The sequence below is a fragment of the Choloepus didactylus genome, chromosome 14, assembly GCF_015220235.1.
Source record: "Choloepus didactylus isolate mChoDid1 chromosome 14, mChoDid1.pri, whole genome shotgun sequence".
In the NCBI taxonomy this organism is placed as follows: Eukaryota; Metazoa; Chordata; class Mammalia; order Pilosa; family Megalonychidae; genus Choloepus; species Choloepus didactylus.
This window is the reverse complement of record NC_051320.1, coordinates 62,804,813-62,821,672: the sequence shown is the minus strand read 5'-3', so window position 1 is coordinate 62,821,672 and position 16,860 is coordinate 62,804,813. Positions and strand designations below refer to the sequence as shown.

Below are 16,860 nucleotides of genomic sequence, written 5' to 3'. Positions count from 1 at the left end.
CAGACATCTATCTACAGAGAAATTGTAAGAGAATTTGTTAGAATCACTTGGGCTGATGAATATTATTGAAGAATAAAGAAAACCTGAAGCCTGAATGAATTATTATTACATATCCTTAACTGTGGGATATAAATAATATGAGTTAATACTTTTGCAACTCTGGGAATTATTTAGCATGCCTTATATTCTGATTCTGAAACAAAGGAGTTGATGCTTGCTAAGTACTGTTTGAAAAGTCCAGGGTGGGATGTAGGAAAGCAAGCTGCTTCCAAATAACTGTAAAGTATAATGAGGTTGGGATAAAGAATAAGAAAAAGTTTCTCATAGAGCTTGTTACGTTAAAAAGAATCAAATCAAATTATTGAATGTGGTAGGCTGAATTATGCACCCCAGAAAAAAAACATGTGCTTAATCAATCTTAATCCATTCCTGTGGTTGTGAACCGATTGTAAACAAGACCTTTTGAAGATGTTATCTTTAGTTAAGGTATGGCCAACTGAATTGGGTTGGGCTTTAATCTGGATTACTCAAGTCCTTCATAAAAAGAATGAAATTCAGATATACAGAGAGAAAGCCAGGTCAAAGCAGAAGCTGGAAGTCAATGGAACCTAGAAGGGAAAAGAAGACGATGCCACCATGGGCACTGCCAAGTGACGGAAAAGCCAAGGACTCAAGGATCGTAGGAAGCCAGCCCCAGAATGCCACAGTCTTCGGGGAAAAAGCATTGCCTTGCTGACTCCTCGATTTTAGACTTCCAGCCTCAAAACTGTGAGCCAATAAATTCCTGCTGTTTAAGTCAAACCCACTGAAGGGTATTTGTTTTAGCAGCTGGGAAACAGACACTGAATGACTCATACTGTTAAAAACAAAACAAACTAAAAAAGCATGAAAACTTGGGCGTTACTAACAATTTTCTAAGGTATCAATCCAATAGTCTCCAGGCTAGAATGACATTAAATTAGGCCTTTTCTGTACACTGGGAGAAATAACTACACCACTGTGGTTATTTGAAAATTTGAGAGTTAACAAGGTGTTCAGATTTTTCTCTTTGAAATATCAAGGAGTCACTGTAATCTAAAGAAAAAGGCAGGCTTTAAACAAAATGGTATCAATTATACAATATTTTAAAATGAAGAAACAAATATTCTACCAATAGTTTCAAATATTACACTGGAGTATCTTCCTGCAAATATATTTTCTGTCTCATTAAACAGAAATAAAGATTCCAATGTCAAAAACTTTCCAAAGATAACTGATTATTAAAAATCCAAATGGAGTAAGTTTCTTAAAAAAATCTCATGGTAAAATGTTTGAGACTTACCCACCACCACCAAAAGCTAGTGAATCCATGTCTCCTTTGATAAAGAACATATTATCTCCTGTCCACTTAAAAACCTACATAAATGAAAAAAGGCTTTAAATGTCTATTGTTTTGTAGAGAGACATATACATATATATACACATATATATACACACACACACTTGTAGATGACAATGGCAACTATGCAGAGTTAGTTTTTCAAAACCCAAAATGGTTAACAAAATCTAGACTGACTGACAGGATGAGCAACAACAGCAACAAAAGGTGAAGACAGAAGGGTCTGGTGCTTTGGGTTTCAGAGTTTGTATGACTGAATGAAAGCACACAGTCTCCTACAAAGCAATTCTAATTCCTCAAGTCTTGTTATCTCTTTAAACATACTTTTCTTTTCCAACTGTTGGTTAATGTAAAAAGTTAAAGAAATCAGAGAATTGGTTAAAAAAACTGACATAGATGCCATTAACTTTTATTTTAACCTTAAACATATAAATGTACATAAAAGCTGATAATATTCTAAAAAAGGGTCAAGGTCTTTTCTTTGGGTATGAATCTGCTGATCAATCACCTTTCTTAAATATACCATGCCCATAGTGCATGGGTAATTATGATTTCCAGTTTCAATTTCTTTAAAGAGCAGTAAGAACTTAAAGACACTGGATAAATCTGAGGGTAAAACCTTCTAGATGTTAATATTCTTAAATACTTTTTCTAATCTTTCATAGGTGGTTTACCCATACCTAATAAATAGCAATTTCTAGCATCTCACCTTTATCAAGTTTTTCCAAAGTATTCATTAAAGTTTTCATTAAAATAAACTTTTTTTAACACTAATATTTTCATAGTTACATAATATTTACTTAATAACATTATTAACTAGTATCAGGTAGAAATAGCATTAAATGTTTGAGAAGAAACATAATTAAAGCTTAGAAAATTTGTAACAATTGGTAGGCATTGATACGCACAGGTGCCTAGAGAGCAGTCTACAAATTTCCAGTAAACTACAGTCATCAGTCAGTATGTTTTATGGAGGTAAGGGTTAATCCCTGTTCCATGGTTAACCAGATACGCCAGTAAATCACAAATTGGTTAACAGAACTTCTATTGTGTTATCAAATCCTTCCTACTTTGTTCATACAGAAATTGTTCCTAAAGACCTTTATATATATATATATATATATTTTTTACCCAACTCTATTGGTGCCTTTTCTCAAGATTAAAGTACAATTTTATCTCTTAGGGAAAATTTAATGAGACATGCTAAAACTTATTGTGCCAGAGATGTTGGTATTATGTTCAATGTTTTAAGCAGAGTCACACACTCACTGAAATTCATTTATATCTTTACATTTTAGACCTCATTAGCGTAAGAATGCAATTCATTTAAGTTAGTCAAGCCACAGTTAAGACTACCACACAGGGCAAAGAAATCCGTTAATCCAAATAATTTATTTTTAAATTTTCAATTCTTATATCATTAAACTTATTTAGTCACTAAAAGTTTCTAGGAATTTCACAATCATAATTTATAAACAGAATAGTAATAATGATATATAATCTCTACTGAGTCTGTCATGTGTGTTTGGCACCATGACAAATGTTGTACAAATATGATTCTCATTTAACTTTTAAACAACCCTGTTATATTTTATGATTCCCATTTTATATACCGCAATAGAAGTTCAAAAAGGTCAAAGGAAGGTTAAGCTGTCAGTTAGTAAAGCAAGGATGGTAGTCAAATGCAAGTAACAAGTGCATGTTCTTTGCATTCTGCCATCTCTCTATAATCAGAATATTGGAGCATTTACCTCAAACTCTGGACAGAATGTAAAAACAAAGGTCTCTCCGGTACCATAAAAGCTGTCACTCACTTTAAATGGCTCAGATGCCAGTGCACCAAATACCTAAAAATAAAAAATGGTATGTTCAATGACATGACTACTAATTTGTTTAATTAAGCATTATCCCATCATATATGTTTAAATAAAATGCAAGACAATAGAAATCTGGTATAATGTTATCTACTTGTACTTAAAAATTTTATATCCTGCTTCTCTTTTCACAATGGATTTGAGGATGCTTGCAGAAAATACATGTTCAACAGGAAGTGAGAATCAAGGAAAAAGAAAACACAAGTATGACAATCATAAGGCCTTTACACACACACATATTTGAATTTTTTAGGTCACTGAGCTTCCTAGAAGCAAGACAAAAGGGAAACATGATCAGCTGCTATATAATCCAAATTATTGTCAAGTACAGAGCATATCAGTTTCTCAGTGGGGAAAAAAAAGATTTTTTCATAGTTCTGAAATCTAAAAAAATGCTTGTTTAATTGTTATAATTAAATAGACAACAAGTGGTTAACACACTTTAGAAGCACATAGGTGTAATTTATCTACAATAAGGATAACATGCTGCTGTGGGATTGCAGCACTTAGTGAAACAAAACCCTTGAAGAAAGGTAAGCATTCTATTAACAAAAAAGGTATACTATTAACAAAAAAGGTATACTAGGTTTTTTCTTCATCATTAAGACAGTAAACTCCATGAGGGCAGGCCTTGGGTCAGAACTGTCTGGCCCTGTAATCTCCTGGCCTTGCATGGTATATATATATACATATGCCATAATAAGTGAATAAGTGAGTAAGAGACCTGGGCAAGCCAATTCAGTGCTTTGGGTCTAAGGTACCACATCATAAAATAGGAGTGCAGAGGGTCCGAGAGAGAATCTCTTAGTCACTGTCTCTCCTGACAGCCTTAAATTAAAAAAACAGACTGTCTTAATGAAAGGTTTTTTTATATAGAGAGCAAATGTAAATGCATAGTTCAATTCAGAATTCACAAAGCCAATTTAACCTTCACCTTGATGAAGAAATGGAACATTACCAGAACTCCAGAAGTCTTCCTTTTGCCTCCTTTGTATTATCATCCCTACTTCCCCCTAAAAAGTCATTAGTCTGACAACACCATAGATTCATTTTGCTCATTTCTGAATTTTCTATAAATGGAATCATAAAGAAGATACTCTGTAGTATCTGGTTTTTAACTCAATATTTTTCTTGTGAGACTTACCTATGCTAGCATGTGGTAATAGTTCATTAATTTTCATTGCTGCATATGCCTTTTATTGGTATAAAACCTCGGGCAAGTTGATGAACCTCATTTAAGTAATAGTTAACTCACCTTTAAAACAGGGATGGTAACAGTATCAACCTCATAGAGCTTTGATGATTAAATAAAATTATGCATATAAAGTGATTAGCTCAGTGCCTGGAACATAATAAGCTTGCTAAAGGTATCAGCAGTAGTAGTGGGGTATTATGATTTTTAAATATTTCTATTTCACTATCTAATTACTCTCCAGTGCTGGTAATTGACCTGAACTTGCCATTTCAGGAACAAATCAATGTTTCTCTTTCTTTTTGTGCTTTTGAACTTTGTATCCCTTTACCCATTCTTTAAGACTCTATCAGTTTCCATGAAGCTCATTCTTATCTCCTCTCAAATAAATACAAGCAACATTTACTCTAGACATTTTCTGGGCTCTTACCACACTTACCATATTTTGCTCAGTACCAAAGATAGTGAGTGATGTACTTAAACTTCTTTTCTATCAGACTATAGCCACCTTGAAGGCAGGAACTCTATTCATGCTTATATCTATCCTTTGTAGCACTCAATATTGCCTTGCATGTTAAGAGTACTCAATAATTATCAAACTTAATAAAATGTACTGTTGCAAATGATTTTTTTTTTGTCAAGGAGATATGCAAACAAGTTATTGTTACTCTTATTTCTTAAAGATTAATGTATATATCTAGTTTTTCATACCTGCCCATCACTGTCTTTAACAACCATCAGCACTGGGGTGTCCAAACCTGCCATTGTCCGATAAAGGGTCTTCAAGCTTGTGCCATGCTTTCCGGTACCATAAACAAGAGTCCATGGATAGCCAATTGTTCTTGGTGGAAGATGCTTCGTAAGCTTTGAAAAACAAAATGTTAACATTTACTTGTTAGCTTACTATCAAAATGTAGGATACTAATGCCAGTTGGAATTTAATGGTATTTATGAAATGTAGTTTACAAAAAGCAAATAACAGCAGAAATTATTTTGCTTTCTCAGAAATACTTGAAAAGTAAATTATGTATTTCTCAGCATGAAATACTGTCTACAGAAAAGCAAAGAATCATGCTGAACCAAATACACATTAGACCAGAGATAAGAAACATGGCTCTCTTGTTGCTTGTACTCTCTCTAATTGACAAAAATACTGGACTGTTAAGCTTGCTTATTAAAATATTCCTCATATTTTAATGAGTCAGACTGGAGTCAGACTATCAGAGTTAAAAATCAAGCTTCAAAACTTTATAGCTGTGTAATCTTGGACAAGTTACTTAACTCCTCTATTCCCAAGTTTCTTCACATGTAAAATGTGTGCAACATGAATATCCAACTTCTGGAGCTGTTGTGACAATTAAACGAGATAATCTGCATAAAACAAAATGAGAACTCAAATTTTGGCTAAATTGTTACAGTATTTTATTTTAGTGTCTGCTTATGTAAATCTCGTAATGCCTTCTATTACACCAGTTGCTGCATTTTGTCTTTTTCTTCATGGAAGAGGGACAACAGTAGCAGTAACCCTGCTGCTTCAGTTTTCAAAACAACTGAAAACAGGCTGTTTTACTATCATGGGCACATACTCAGATATGCAAATATGTGGGCATGGCATACCTTTTCAATCTGATCTGGCAGCAAGAGTTCACTAGGATCACTTAAGTTTGGTCGAAAAGATTCAGACTCCAGGTCTGCTTTCACTTGAGCAATCTGCTTTGAATTTATATTTTCCCTTGTAGTAATCTAAAAAAGTAAAGAAGCATATCAATATAAAATCGGGACATATTTTCAAAGACTTTCAGCCTTTTGAGAGAAAGTTACACCTTAGAAACAATGGCTAAAGCTTTAACTAAGGATTTTATAAAGGAAAAACCTGCTCTATTTAGTAACAATGGTATATTTAATGTAGAAAAAAGATTTTTAACTATAAGCAGGCATTTTTCATCTACTACTTGAAGGAAAGGCTAGTGATGGATGATGAATTCCAGTATTTATGTTGAAAAGGAGATAGTTGCATGCAAACTTTGAATTTAGTCCTTTAAAAGGCAAAAGTGAGTCATTTTAGTTGCTTTTTACTTGCACTATTTAAAATACATAACATTTTAATAAAATTTTCCAAAAATAATTAAGAAAATTTCTCAGGTGTCAAAATTAATTTAAATGAGAGTAGAATAAAAGTTAGAGCCTTCTTTTCATTGTAATATATATTCACATATATTTGCTTCTTTAAAAAAACTACCATTTTTTAAAAAAACTTTTACTTTTTACTTCTTAAATACTGAATTTTTTACTATTTAGACCAAACAATAAATAGTAAAATTAACTTGTTCACAAATCAATTTTTAAAATCACATTGATTTTATGTATTGAAAAGAATATATGCTTTTGTTGATGGAAATAATCTCAGATAAGTCTTAAAATGATAAAAAAAAAAGTGTTAACTCAAAAAAGCTTACTATTATACAATCTGTACTGTTGAAGCTTAGTTTTATATTTTATTTTAATATATCAAATGCACTAACGTTAGAAAATATAAGATATGAAACATAACTATTACCAATAAAACTTTTAACTTGGAAAATATACAGAATTCCATGGAGCAGATAACTAAAATGCAGCAATACTTGTTGACTATGGTTCCACACAGGTATAAAATCCTGCTAAATTACTTTATTTCTTAAACAGATTTCTTAGCAATCCTGAATAGCATATATTTTCAACCAATACATGTTCTAGAAATGTATTGTGTCCTAATGAGAAGCTAAACTATATTAATTCTTTCACATCATCATGTTTTACCCTCATTTTGATGATGTGAAAGATTAAAAACAAATCCAAGCTAGCATTAAAAGAAAAGAAAAAAGTTCAGCAGGTCTAGCAAAGCCATAAAAGTATGCCTTATTAAGAAGAGGAAAACACAAATAATAATGCACAAAGTAGAAAAATGAGTTTGTATTCCTTTCTTGTCATAAAAATCACAAAGATTATTTCACAAAAGTTCAAATAATTTATTTAGTTCTGATACCTAACCTTACTATTGTGAAGTATTTCTAAATTCCAGCCAGGAATGCCTCAAGGACAAAAAGAATTTCTCTAAACATATTTGAGGTGGGACTGATTATAACAGAAATAGTCATAAAGAAGAAGACTTAAGCCTTGAAATTTTTAAAAATTTTCTTGAAGTACCACATCTTTCAGATTCTTTTTAGTACAAATTCAATCTCCAGTCCAACAATCTTCCAATGTTAAAATTAAATGAAAATTCCGCATCACTCTAAGAAACACAAAGTACTGAGAACAGTTCTAAAGTGATGGAAAATTCCTCTGAATCTTTTTCAAATGAAAAGATGAAAGAAAAGATAATCCTGTATCTCTTCAGTACCATACTCTTTAATACAAAAAGGAATTTTCTGATGGGTTATTTTAGTACTGTAGTCAAAACAAAAACATCAAATGTGAGATCTGCCCTAACAAAGGACACTAAAAATGGGAATGTTCAATCTCTGGAGGGGTTTAAACTACTGAAGGGGGCACCTGGAGACGTCTGCAGAGTGTGCGCAGTTCTTCAGTATTTAGAGCATCGATCCTGCGGTGATACTCAGCCACTGACACTACCTGAATATGGAGACAGGAAGACAATAATTCCACTGACAGTTGAAGAAAATTGCCCAAAGAAAGCTATCAAAACAAACAAACAAACAAACAAAAAAACCCAAAGCAAAACCCAATGGAGAAATTTAAATGGGGTAAGAGAACTGTAAAAGAAAGCAAAAATGTTATCAATATTATAGGATTTTATATATATTATATAAATATGTTTTGTGGGACTCCATGAGTTCAATATGACAATTACACTCATGGTAGGTCATAAAGAAAAATCAGGCTTTCTTCCTCATCTCCATGCTGAAAATCCTAGAGGATTTGTACATAGAGTGAAACATGCATGATGAGTTTAACCACTACATCTAACTAGATGAGAACATAAGATGATTTTAAGAACTATTTCATATAGACTAAATTTAGTAAATAGAACCTAAGCTTCTTACAAAGGAGACACTAAATAAAATACAACCAGCTTCCAAAGATAATACCTAAAATCTAAATGGTCTTGGAATTTACAAATGAAATGGCAGTTTCAACTCTCCCCTCCAAATCAGTTTAGCTCAGACATGATATCCTAATGGCTATGCTGGAAGAATTTCTATTAGACAAATGTGGCAAACATACCCATTTTGTATCAGAAAAAAAGAGAGGAGGGAACAAGAAACAGGTATGTAGTTTTAAAACCTAAGGCAAGACAAAAAACAAACACTAGAAAACAGAAAACTGTATCTTCAAAAGCATGTCTAATCAACAGTACCTTCTCAGGCATGTTTACTTCAGACTTTTTAAATGACTTATTCTAGTTTTTGTCTCTCCTATATGTTATCTCTTTGTGGTATGTACTGTAGCAGTTGTGACTAAAACAACTAATTTTCTACATTCTAACTTCCTAAGGGAAGTCCTGTATCTTCTATAATTGCCTAGACTAGTGTTCTTGAATAGTGGTGAACCTGGAAGCCATATATGACAAATTAACATAGCAGATAAACATTATTACAAAAAAGGACACAAAAATAGACAAGTTTCTTCAGGTTAACACAATGGCTACAGCTTTTAAGATCATGTCATTACTCTCAAAACATTTACCATAACATATTGAACTCTGGTGGTGCTACAAATAAGTGCTGATTCTCCTGAGCTACTGATCAATCACAACAGATCATGTGTAGGGGCTATGACCACAAAGGACAGTTAAACTGGCCCATAAAGGTTTAGACTTCTATCCTGGGTTTTAAAAATCCCATGTTCTAGCCAAGTAAAATGAATTGCCTACCAGTAAACATCAAGATGACTCTGTAAAAAGCCACACAAACTTGTTGAAAGCTATGAAAGACACAGAATAGAAAAAAGTCAAAGTAGACAGATTCTATTGCGGCCATTATCATCATATTGACTTTTGCAGAGTAACAATGTATACAGTATAGTATCTGATGCTATACTTGCAAAGAAAGCCAAAGGGGTTAAGATCTTCTGCACTGGGGTGGGGGGATGGGGGTGAGGGCCACAAAGGGCTGAGTTTAGCCCTTTCTTAATCTATTTCTTCATAGAACTATGGGAATAATAAGAATGCATAGAAAATAGGGTTTTTATGTAGATCAAATGAGGAAATTATATATAAATATATATATTCATATATACACGAAAGACCGAATTCAGTACCCAGCACATAGAAAATGAGACTACTATTATTAAAATTATTTTTACTTGATCACTTTTCACAAATTACCCTAAGGACTAAATGATAGTGGCTGAAGTCTGCTTTTATTTTTGGTATTCAAGTATTTCAGTTTTCAGCACTATTATGTATACTTTAAATGACTATTCTGAAATTACTTTTAAATACCAGTATTAGATAAAAATAACAAGGCCCTTTCAATTAAGAACAAGAGAATTTCAACAAGATGAAAGAAAAATTAGATACTAAAAATCATGGCCTTGTTTTCCTTTGGTGAGCAAAAATGATCTCTATAAAACATTTAAATAGCCAGTTAGTGCTTTTTTTTCTTTTTCCCAAGACATTCAGTGTAACCACAAGTATCCTTAATATAGCCAAGAATTTTCAAATCATATGATTTCAGTCCTCTGTATTCCTTCTATCTTTCCTATTAATACTGATCTTAACCTATTTCTTAAAGCTCCTCTTCTATGATATTAAACATACTTCCTGGCTGGAAGCAACATTGAATTATGCTCACAAAGGCATCAGTTATAACCTAATTGTAACTGCATCACTGACAGTAGCAGAGCAATGAAATGTCATTGTAACCTTAAGTTTATAACATTTGGTGAAGTCGGTTTCTTTAATGTCTACCTTCTCTCATTCATATTATAAAAAACAAAACGAACAAAAAAACTGTATTCATTTATAAATTCACCAGTCCCTTAATCCTAAAAATTTACTCATATCCCAATGAGAAAAGAGATACAAAGCTATCAAAAAGAAAGTCCTTAAATAAATAGAGAAAAGGATTGAAATCAACTGACTAAAATATACTTCCACCTGTCAAAATAGATGGATAAAAGGAATGCAGGTTTCCAGTATATATGATTGAATTGGAATTAAATTAATTTTTAGCCTCTTGGTAAATCATATGCCAGGTTCAAATTTATTACTTCACCTAAACCTAAGTAGAAAATGGCATTTCTACAAAATATTCCAATTATTAGGGGTACACAGTTGCGGAAACCACTAATTAAAAATGTATTCATGGCCTGGCTAAAAAGTCATTTCTCAAGGAATGAAGTGGTTCTGCATATACTGCTAAGTTCCATCTGAACCCTCTCAAGAATTATGAGCCACTCTCTAGTCTTTTCAGTCTTTGACAAAGGACCCTTACACAGAAAAAGTGTTTCAGTAAGCATTTACTTCCACAGAACTACCAATGTAAGGCAGGATTAAATCTACCTATCTCTGTTAAAAAGGGACCACCAACAACAAGAACAACAGGAGCAGAGAATAGAGATTATAGTTGCTATCAATCCCATGAATAAGAACAAGCTCATCTCCTAGGCATAAAGAACAATACCTTGGCCTAACAGCCCTCCTTCCAGGACTTGCCTGTGTTTTCCCTGAGATTATTTCACAAACCAAAAACCTCCCCTTCCCTAATTGAACTGCAGGCTAATAAAAGACTGGCAGGTATCTGTGAATGAATGTACAATTTTTATTTCTTCATATCAAAAGAAGCAGAGAGAACCTAAGATGGTGGCTAGGTGAGACAGGGCAAAAAAACACCTCCATGAAAAATACTAGATAAAAACCAGAAAGTGACTCAGAACACCAATTCCAGCAATGTACCAGCTGGACAAGGTCTGCTGAAACCACAGGGACCGTGCACTTGGTGAAACCGGGAGTCTGCATTCTGAAACGAGTGAGTAAGCCGGCTGAAAGTCCCGTGGCCATGTTGCGGTGCGGGGAAACTGCGGGTTGGCGTTTGGAGATGGACTAGTTCTTTTAAAAAACAAAAACAAAAACAAAAACAAAAACCCGGGAGCAGCTGCAGATATGGCAGTGAGAACCGTGCAGTGAAGCACTGCAGGAGCAGGCTGTAGCCAACGCCTCGGTGTCTGGCATGGAGGATAGCCCTCCCCACACCCGCTGCTGATTGTCCCGGGGCCAGAGGGACAGAGGAGAGAGCCAAAAGGAGAAAGAAACTGTGCCCCTTGCAGCTGGCTACCCGGAGTGCTGGCAACACTCCTGCCTGGGGCTGGACCCACAGCTCAGAGCCGCGCCAGGAAACCCAGTCTGATGGGGAGTGTATCCCATGGCACCACGCACATGCCACAATATCGGCCATGGACAGTGGCCTTGGGTGCACCCACAGCTAGTTGTCCCGGAGCTGGGAAGGCGGAGCTGTGAGAAAAGCGGGGGGGTTGAGATGCCCCATTCAGCGATTTTTGCATCAGGCTGGGAGCGTCCCTGCATGGCCCGGTGGCCCAGGGCTTCCCTTGAGGGAAGGCGCGCACTTGTGACATAGTACAGCCTTCCCTCAGCAGAGGTCCTGGAAGATCACAGCTATCAAGCAAAGCAAATGCCAAGAGGCCAAAAACAACAGAAAATCTTAAAGCATTTGATAAAACCAGACGATATGGAGAACCCAATCCCAAACACCCAAATCAAACGATCAGAAGAGACACAGTACTGGGTGCAATTAATCAAAGGACTACAGTCAAAGAACGAGAGCATGGCACAGGATATAAAAGACATGAAGAAGAACAAGGCACAGGATATAAAGGACTTAAAGAAGCCCCTAAAAGAGCATAAAGAAGAAATTGCAAGAGTAAATAAAAAAATAGGTCTTATGGAAATAAAAGAAACTGTTGGCCAAATTAAAAAGACTCTGGATACTCATAATACAAGATTAGAGGAAGGTGAACAATGACTCAGTGTCCTAGAGGACCACAGAACAGAAAATGAAAGAACAAAAGAAAGAATGGGGAAAAAAAATCAAAAAAATCGAAATGGATCTCAGGGATATGATAGATAAAATAAAATGTTCAAATTTAAGACTCATTGGTGTCCCAGAAGGGGAAGAGAAGGGTAAAGGTCTAGAAAGAGTATTCAAAGAAAATGCTGGGGAAAACTTCCCAAACCTTCTACACAATATAAATACACAAAGCATCAATGTCCAGCAAACTCCAAATAGAATAAATCCAGATAAACCCACTCCAAGACATATTCTCAAATACTGAAGAGAAGCAGCAAGTTCTGAAAGCAGCAAGAGAAAAGCAATTTGCCACATACAAAGGAAACAACATAAGACTAAGTAGTGACTATTCAGTGGCCACCATGGAGGCGAGAAGGCAGTGGTATGACATATTTAAAATTCTCAGAGAGAAAAATTTCCAACCAAGAATACTTTATCCAGCAAAACTCTCCTTCAAATTTGAGGGAGAGCTTAAATTTTTCAGAGACAAACACATGCTGAGAGATTTTGCCAATAAAAGACCTGCCCTACTTCAGATACTAAACGGAGCCCTACCGACAGAGAAAGAAAGAAAGGAGAGAGAGAGAATAGAGAATTTTAACAGATATATATCGAACCTTACATCCCAAATCACCAGAACACACATTTTTCTCTAGTGATCACGGATCTTTCTCCAGAATAGACCATATGCTGAGACATAAAACAGGCCTCAATAAATGGAAAAAAAACAAAACAAAACAAAACAAAAAAAACCAACTGAATATATTCAAAGCACATTCTCTGACCACAATGGAATACAAATAGAAGTCAATAATTTTTGATCTGTAACTCCACTATTTACTTCCTACAGGATATAAAATATATAAATTCTAATGACAAATCAGTGGTTTCGGACTCTGCAAAATATGTAATTTTTGACAAGAACTATATAAAGGCGGGGGAATGGAGGAGTATAGGAACATAGTTCATGGGTCCTATTGAAGTTAAGCTGGTATCAAAGAAAACCAAGATTGTTATGGATTTAAGAGGTTACATTTAAGCCCCACAGTAAACATGAAGAAATTATCAGAGAATATGACCATAGAGATGAAAAGCAGAGTGTGGGTTATGAGAAGTGGGGGAAGGGGCAATGGGGAGTTAAGAAATGAGTGTAGGGCTGCTGTTTGAGGTGAAGGGAAATTTCTAGTAATGGATGGTGGGAAGGAGATAGCATTACAATATTCTAAATGTGATTAATCCCACTAATGGAATGCTAGGGAGGGAGTGGAATGGTAAGATCTAGGCTGTATATGTTTCCACAATTGGAAGAAAGAAAAAAAAAAAGAGTCTAAATAGATGACAATTGAACGCCAAGGATGATCCTGGATGGGATCTGAGGATGGAGGAAAGGAGGCTCAAAGGGACACAGTTGGGACATAAGGAAAAAAAAAAAAAAAAGGAAATATAGAATGTAAGCTTTGTATCAATGTTGAATTTCTTGAACTTCTTAGCTGCACTTAATGGGATTGCATAAAAGAATGTTCTTGTTCATGGGAATTGTATATGTGAATATAGTGTTTGTTCAAGGATGTGTGCAGCTTGCTCTCATATGTTCAGAGGACAGAGCAATAGATGATGGATGACAGATAGGGAGGGAGGGAAAGAAAGAAATGGCAGTGTGACAGCATGTTAAAGTTGATGGGATCGGGGTATTGGGGGAAGGGGGTTAGGGTATGCTGTGTATGGGGTTTGTATTGTTTTTGCAACTGCTCCTATAACTTTGAATTTATTTCAAAATAAAAAAAAAAAGTGAAATGGTAAAACACTTAGAAGAAAACATAGGGGTAAATCTTCATGACCTTGGATTTGGCAATGGTTCTTAGATATGACTCAAAAGCACATGAAACGAAAGAAAAACAGATAAACTGAACTTCATGAGATTTTGAAACTTTCGTATATCAAAGGACATCATCAAGAAAGTAAAAGGCTATCCAGAAGACAGGAGGAAATATCTGCAAATAATATATTTGTTAAGAGACTTGTTTTTAGAAAATATAAAGAACACTGCTACACAATAATAAAAAGACAAATAACCCAATTTAAAAGTGGACAAAGAATCTGAATGGACATTTCTCCAAGGAAAACACAAACATAGCCAATAAGCACATAAAAAGATGCTGGACATTATTAGATATCAGGGATATGCAAATCAAAACCACAATGAAATACCACTTCACATATATAGAACGGCTATATTTAAAAGACGACAGAAAATAACAAGTGTTAAAAATATGGAGAAATTAGAACCCTCACACATTGCTGATGGCAATGTAAAATGGTGCCACCACTTTGGAAAATGGTCTCACGGTTACTCTAACAATTAAACACAGAGTTTCCATATACCCCACCAATTCTACTACTAGTTATATATCCTAGAGAATGAAAATATACATCCACACAAAAACTTGTACACAAATATTTAAAACAGCATTATTCATGATAGCCAAAAAGTAAAAACAACCCAGATATCCATCAACTGATGAGTGGATAAACAAAATGTGGAATATACATATAATGGACTATTACATATATATATATATATATATATATATATATAACAAGAATGAAGTTCTGATACATGCTACAAAATGGATGAACCTTGAAAACAATATGCTAAGTGAAAGAAATAAGTCATAAAAGTACACATGCTACATGATTTCATCTATATGAAATTTCCAAAAAGGGACATTTATAGAAAAATAGATTAGTGGTTGCTTAACTGGCTTGGGTTGGGGAGTAGATAGAGGGTGAGAGCCAAAGGGTTTGAGGTTTCATTTTGAGGGTAATTAAAATGTTGTAAAATAGACTGTGATGATGGTTGCAAAACTCTGTGAATGTACTAAAAACCATGGTACACTTTAAATAGTGAATTATATGGTATGTGAATTACATCTCAATAAAACTGTTACAGAAAAAAAAAGCAGAGAGAAAAATGCTATCTAATCAATGCCCTTTATACTTACTTTGGTATCTAAAAAATATGATCAAGTAAAAGATAATGCTAATCTGAAGCTGTTGTAGATAACAACAAAAAAGAACATGGAACAGCATCTTTGAAGTCACATAACTATGTTTTAATACATTTGATAGTACATAACAGTCTACTACATTATGAGAACTGGATTATTTTAAAACTTTGCCCCATTTTGCTTTAATTGAAACTACTGCTTTCAAAGTAACACTTAATGGAAGTATAACAAATGAGATATGAAAGAGCTAACAGAAAATCAGAAATTAGTTAACTGGAAAATAGATCTGGTAGAGTTTGAAAAAGAGAGAAAGACTTAAATCAAGAATGAATTCAATATAGAAAACATTAGCAAGGTTTTGATTTGACCAAATCGTCTGTATTTCAAATCACTTCCTAATTCAGTATTTTTGCCGATGACTCAAAGATTTACACGAGAAAACTGATGTGCTCACTTTTATTTTAGTCAAAAAAGAGATGTGTAACTACTCAAACTCATTCAATTATATCATGTTAATATCATATTATTTTCCTGAAACAATAGTATAAGAAATGACAGTTCTCAGAAAAAGGAGATAATCTTGTTTTCTCCATTGCATATCAGTGAAAAATACTTATTTACACAATCCTGAATTCTCTAGTGTTCTGAATGCTCTGCAGACCAGTAATACAGTTCTGAAACAAAATAAACATAAGGTTACTTCTGAATAGTTAATTCTTTTGTATTCATTTGCCCTTTGTACATTTATATGCTTAAGTTAAAAGGGTCTTAAAACTTATGATTTCATCTTTTAAAACTTTTGGAAATAAAACGGATAATTTCACAGGTTATTTTAATGAAATTCAACAGGATTTTAAATTACTGACTTTTAAATTGATAACGTTTATTCTATCACTATTTTTATTTTTGATTTCAACAAATATTTTAAAGTACTTACTATGTTCCCTGCCATTCAACAACAACAACAACAACAACAAAAGAGTAGAAACTGAACTGGGAGTTGTGAATGGGAAAGGTGATTTATCCTAAAGGCTAATATCAATAGTAGTGCTGTCGTCCCAGAGTAATTTGGGCAGATAATAAAAAATATATTTACAGACTCCCCCTCCCTAGCCCCGAGGATCTGGGGGAAGGTGCGGATGTGTTAGACATCCTCACCTGGACTGGTGTTGATGTTGTCACAAACATTGGGACTGGCGGTTTGATGTGCTGAGCCCTCGGTCATGGGACTTGCCCTTATGAAGCTCGTTACCGCAAAGGAGAGTCTAAACTTGCATGTAATTGTGCCTAAGAGTCTCCCCCTGAGTGCCTCTTTGTTGCTCAGATGTGGCCCTCACTCTCTCTAACTGAGCCATCTCGACAGGTGAACTCGCTGCCC

At 34.4% G+C, this 16,860-nt stretch overlaps 1 protein-coding gene across 10 annotated transcripts in view; it reads right to left on the bottom strand.

The window, feature by feature from the left end:
- Window positions 1–16,860, bottom strand: part of OXR1 (oxidation resistance 1) — a 494,800-nt gene that overhangs the window by 4,187 nt on the left and 473,753 nt on the right. For 7 of the 10 annotated variants that reach the window (XM_037803208.1, XM_037803214.1, XM_037803213.1 and 4 more), the window contains 5 exons: window positions 7,979–8,059; window positions 6,062–6,187; window positions 5,156–5,308; window positions 3,130–3,225; window positions 1,322–1,395 (listed from right to left, as the gene is read on the bottom strand). In XM_037803208.1, coding sequence (XP_037659136.1) covers window positions 1,322–1,395; window positions 3,130–3,225; window positions 5,156–5,308; window positions 6,062–6,187; window positions 7,979–8,059 — 530 coding nt within the window. The remainder of the gene's footprint in view (window positions 1–1,321; window positions 1,396–3,129; window positions 3,226–5,155; window positions 5,309–6,061; window positions 6,188–7,978; window positions 8,060–16,860) is intronic. The other 3 variants (XM_037803211.1, XM_037803212.1, XM_037803218.1) reach the window with 1 other exon arrangement.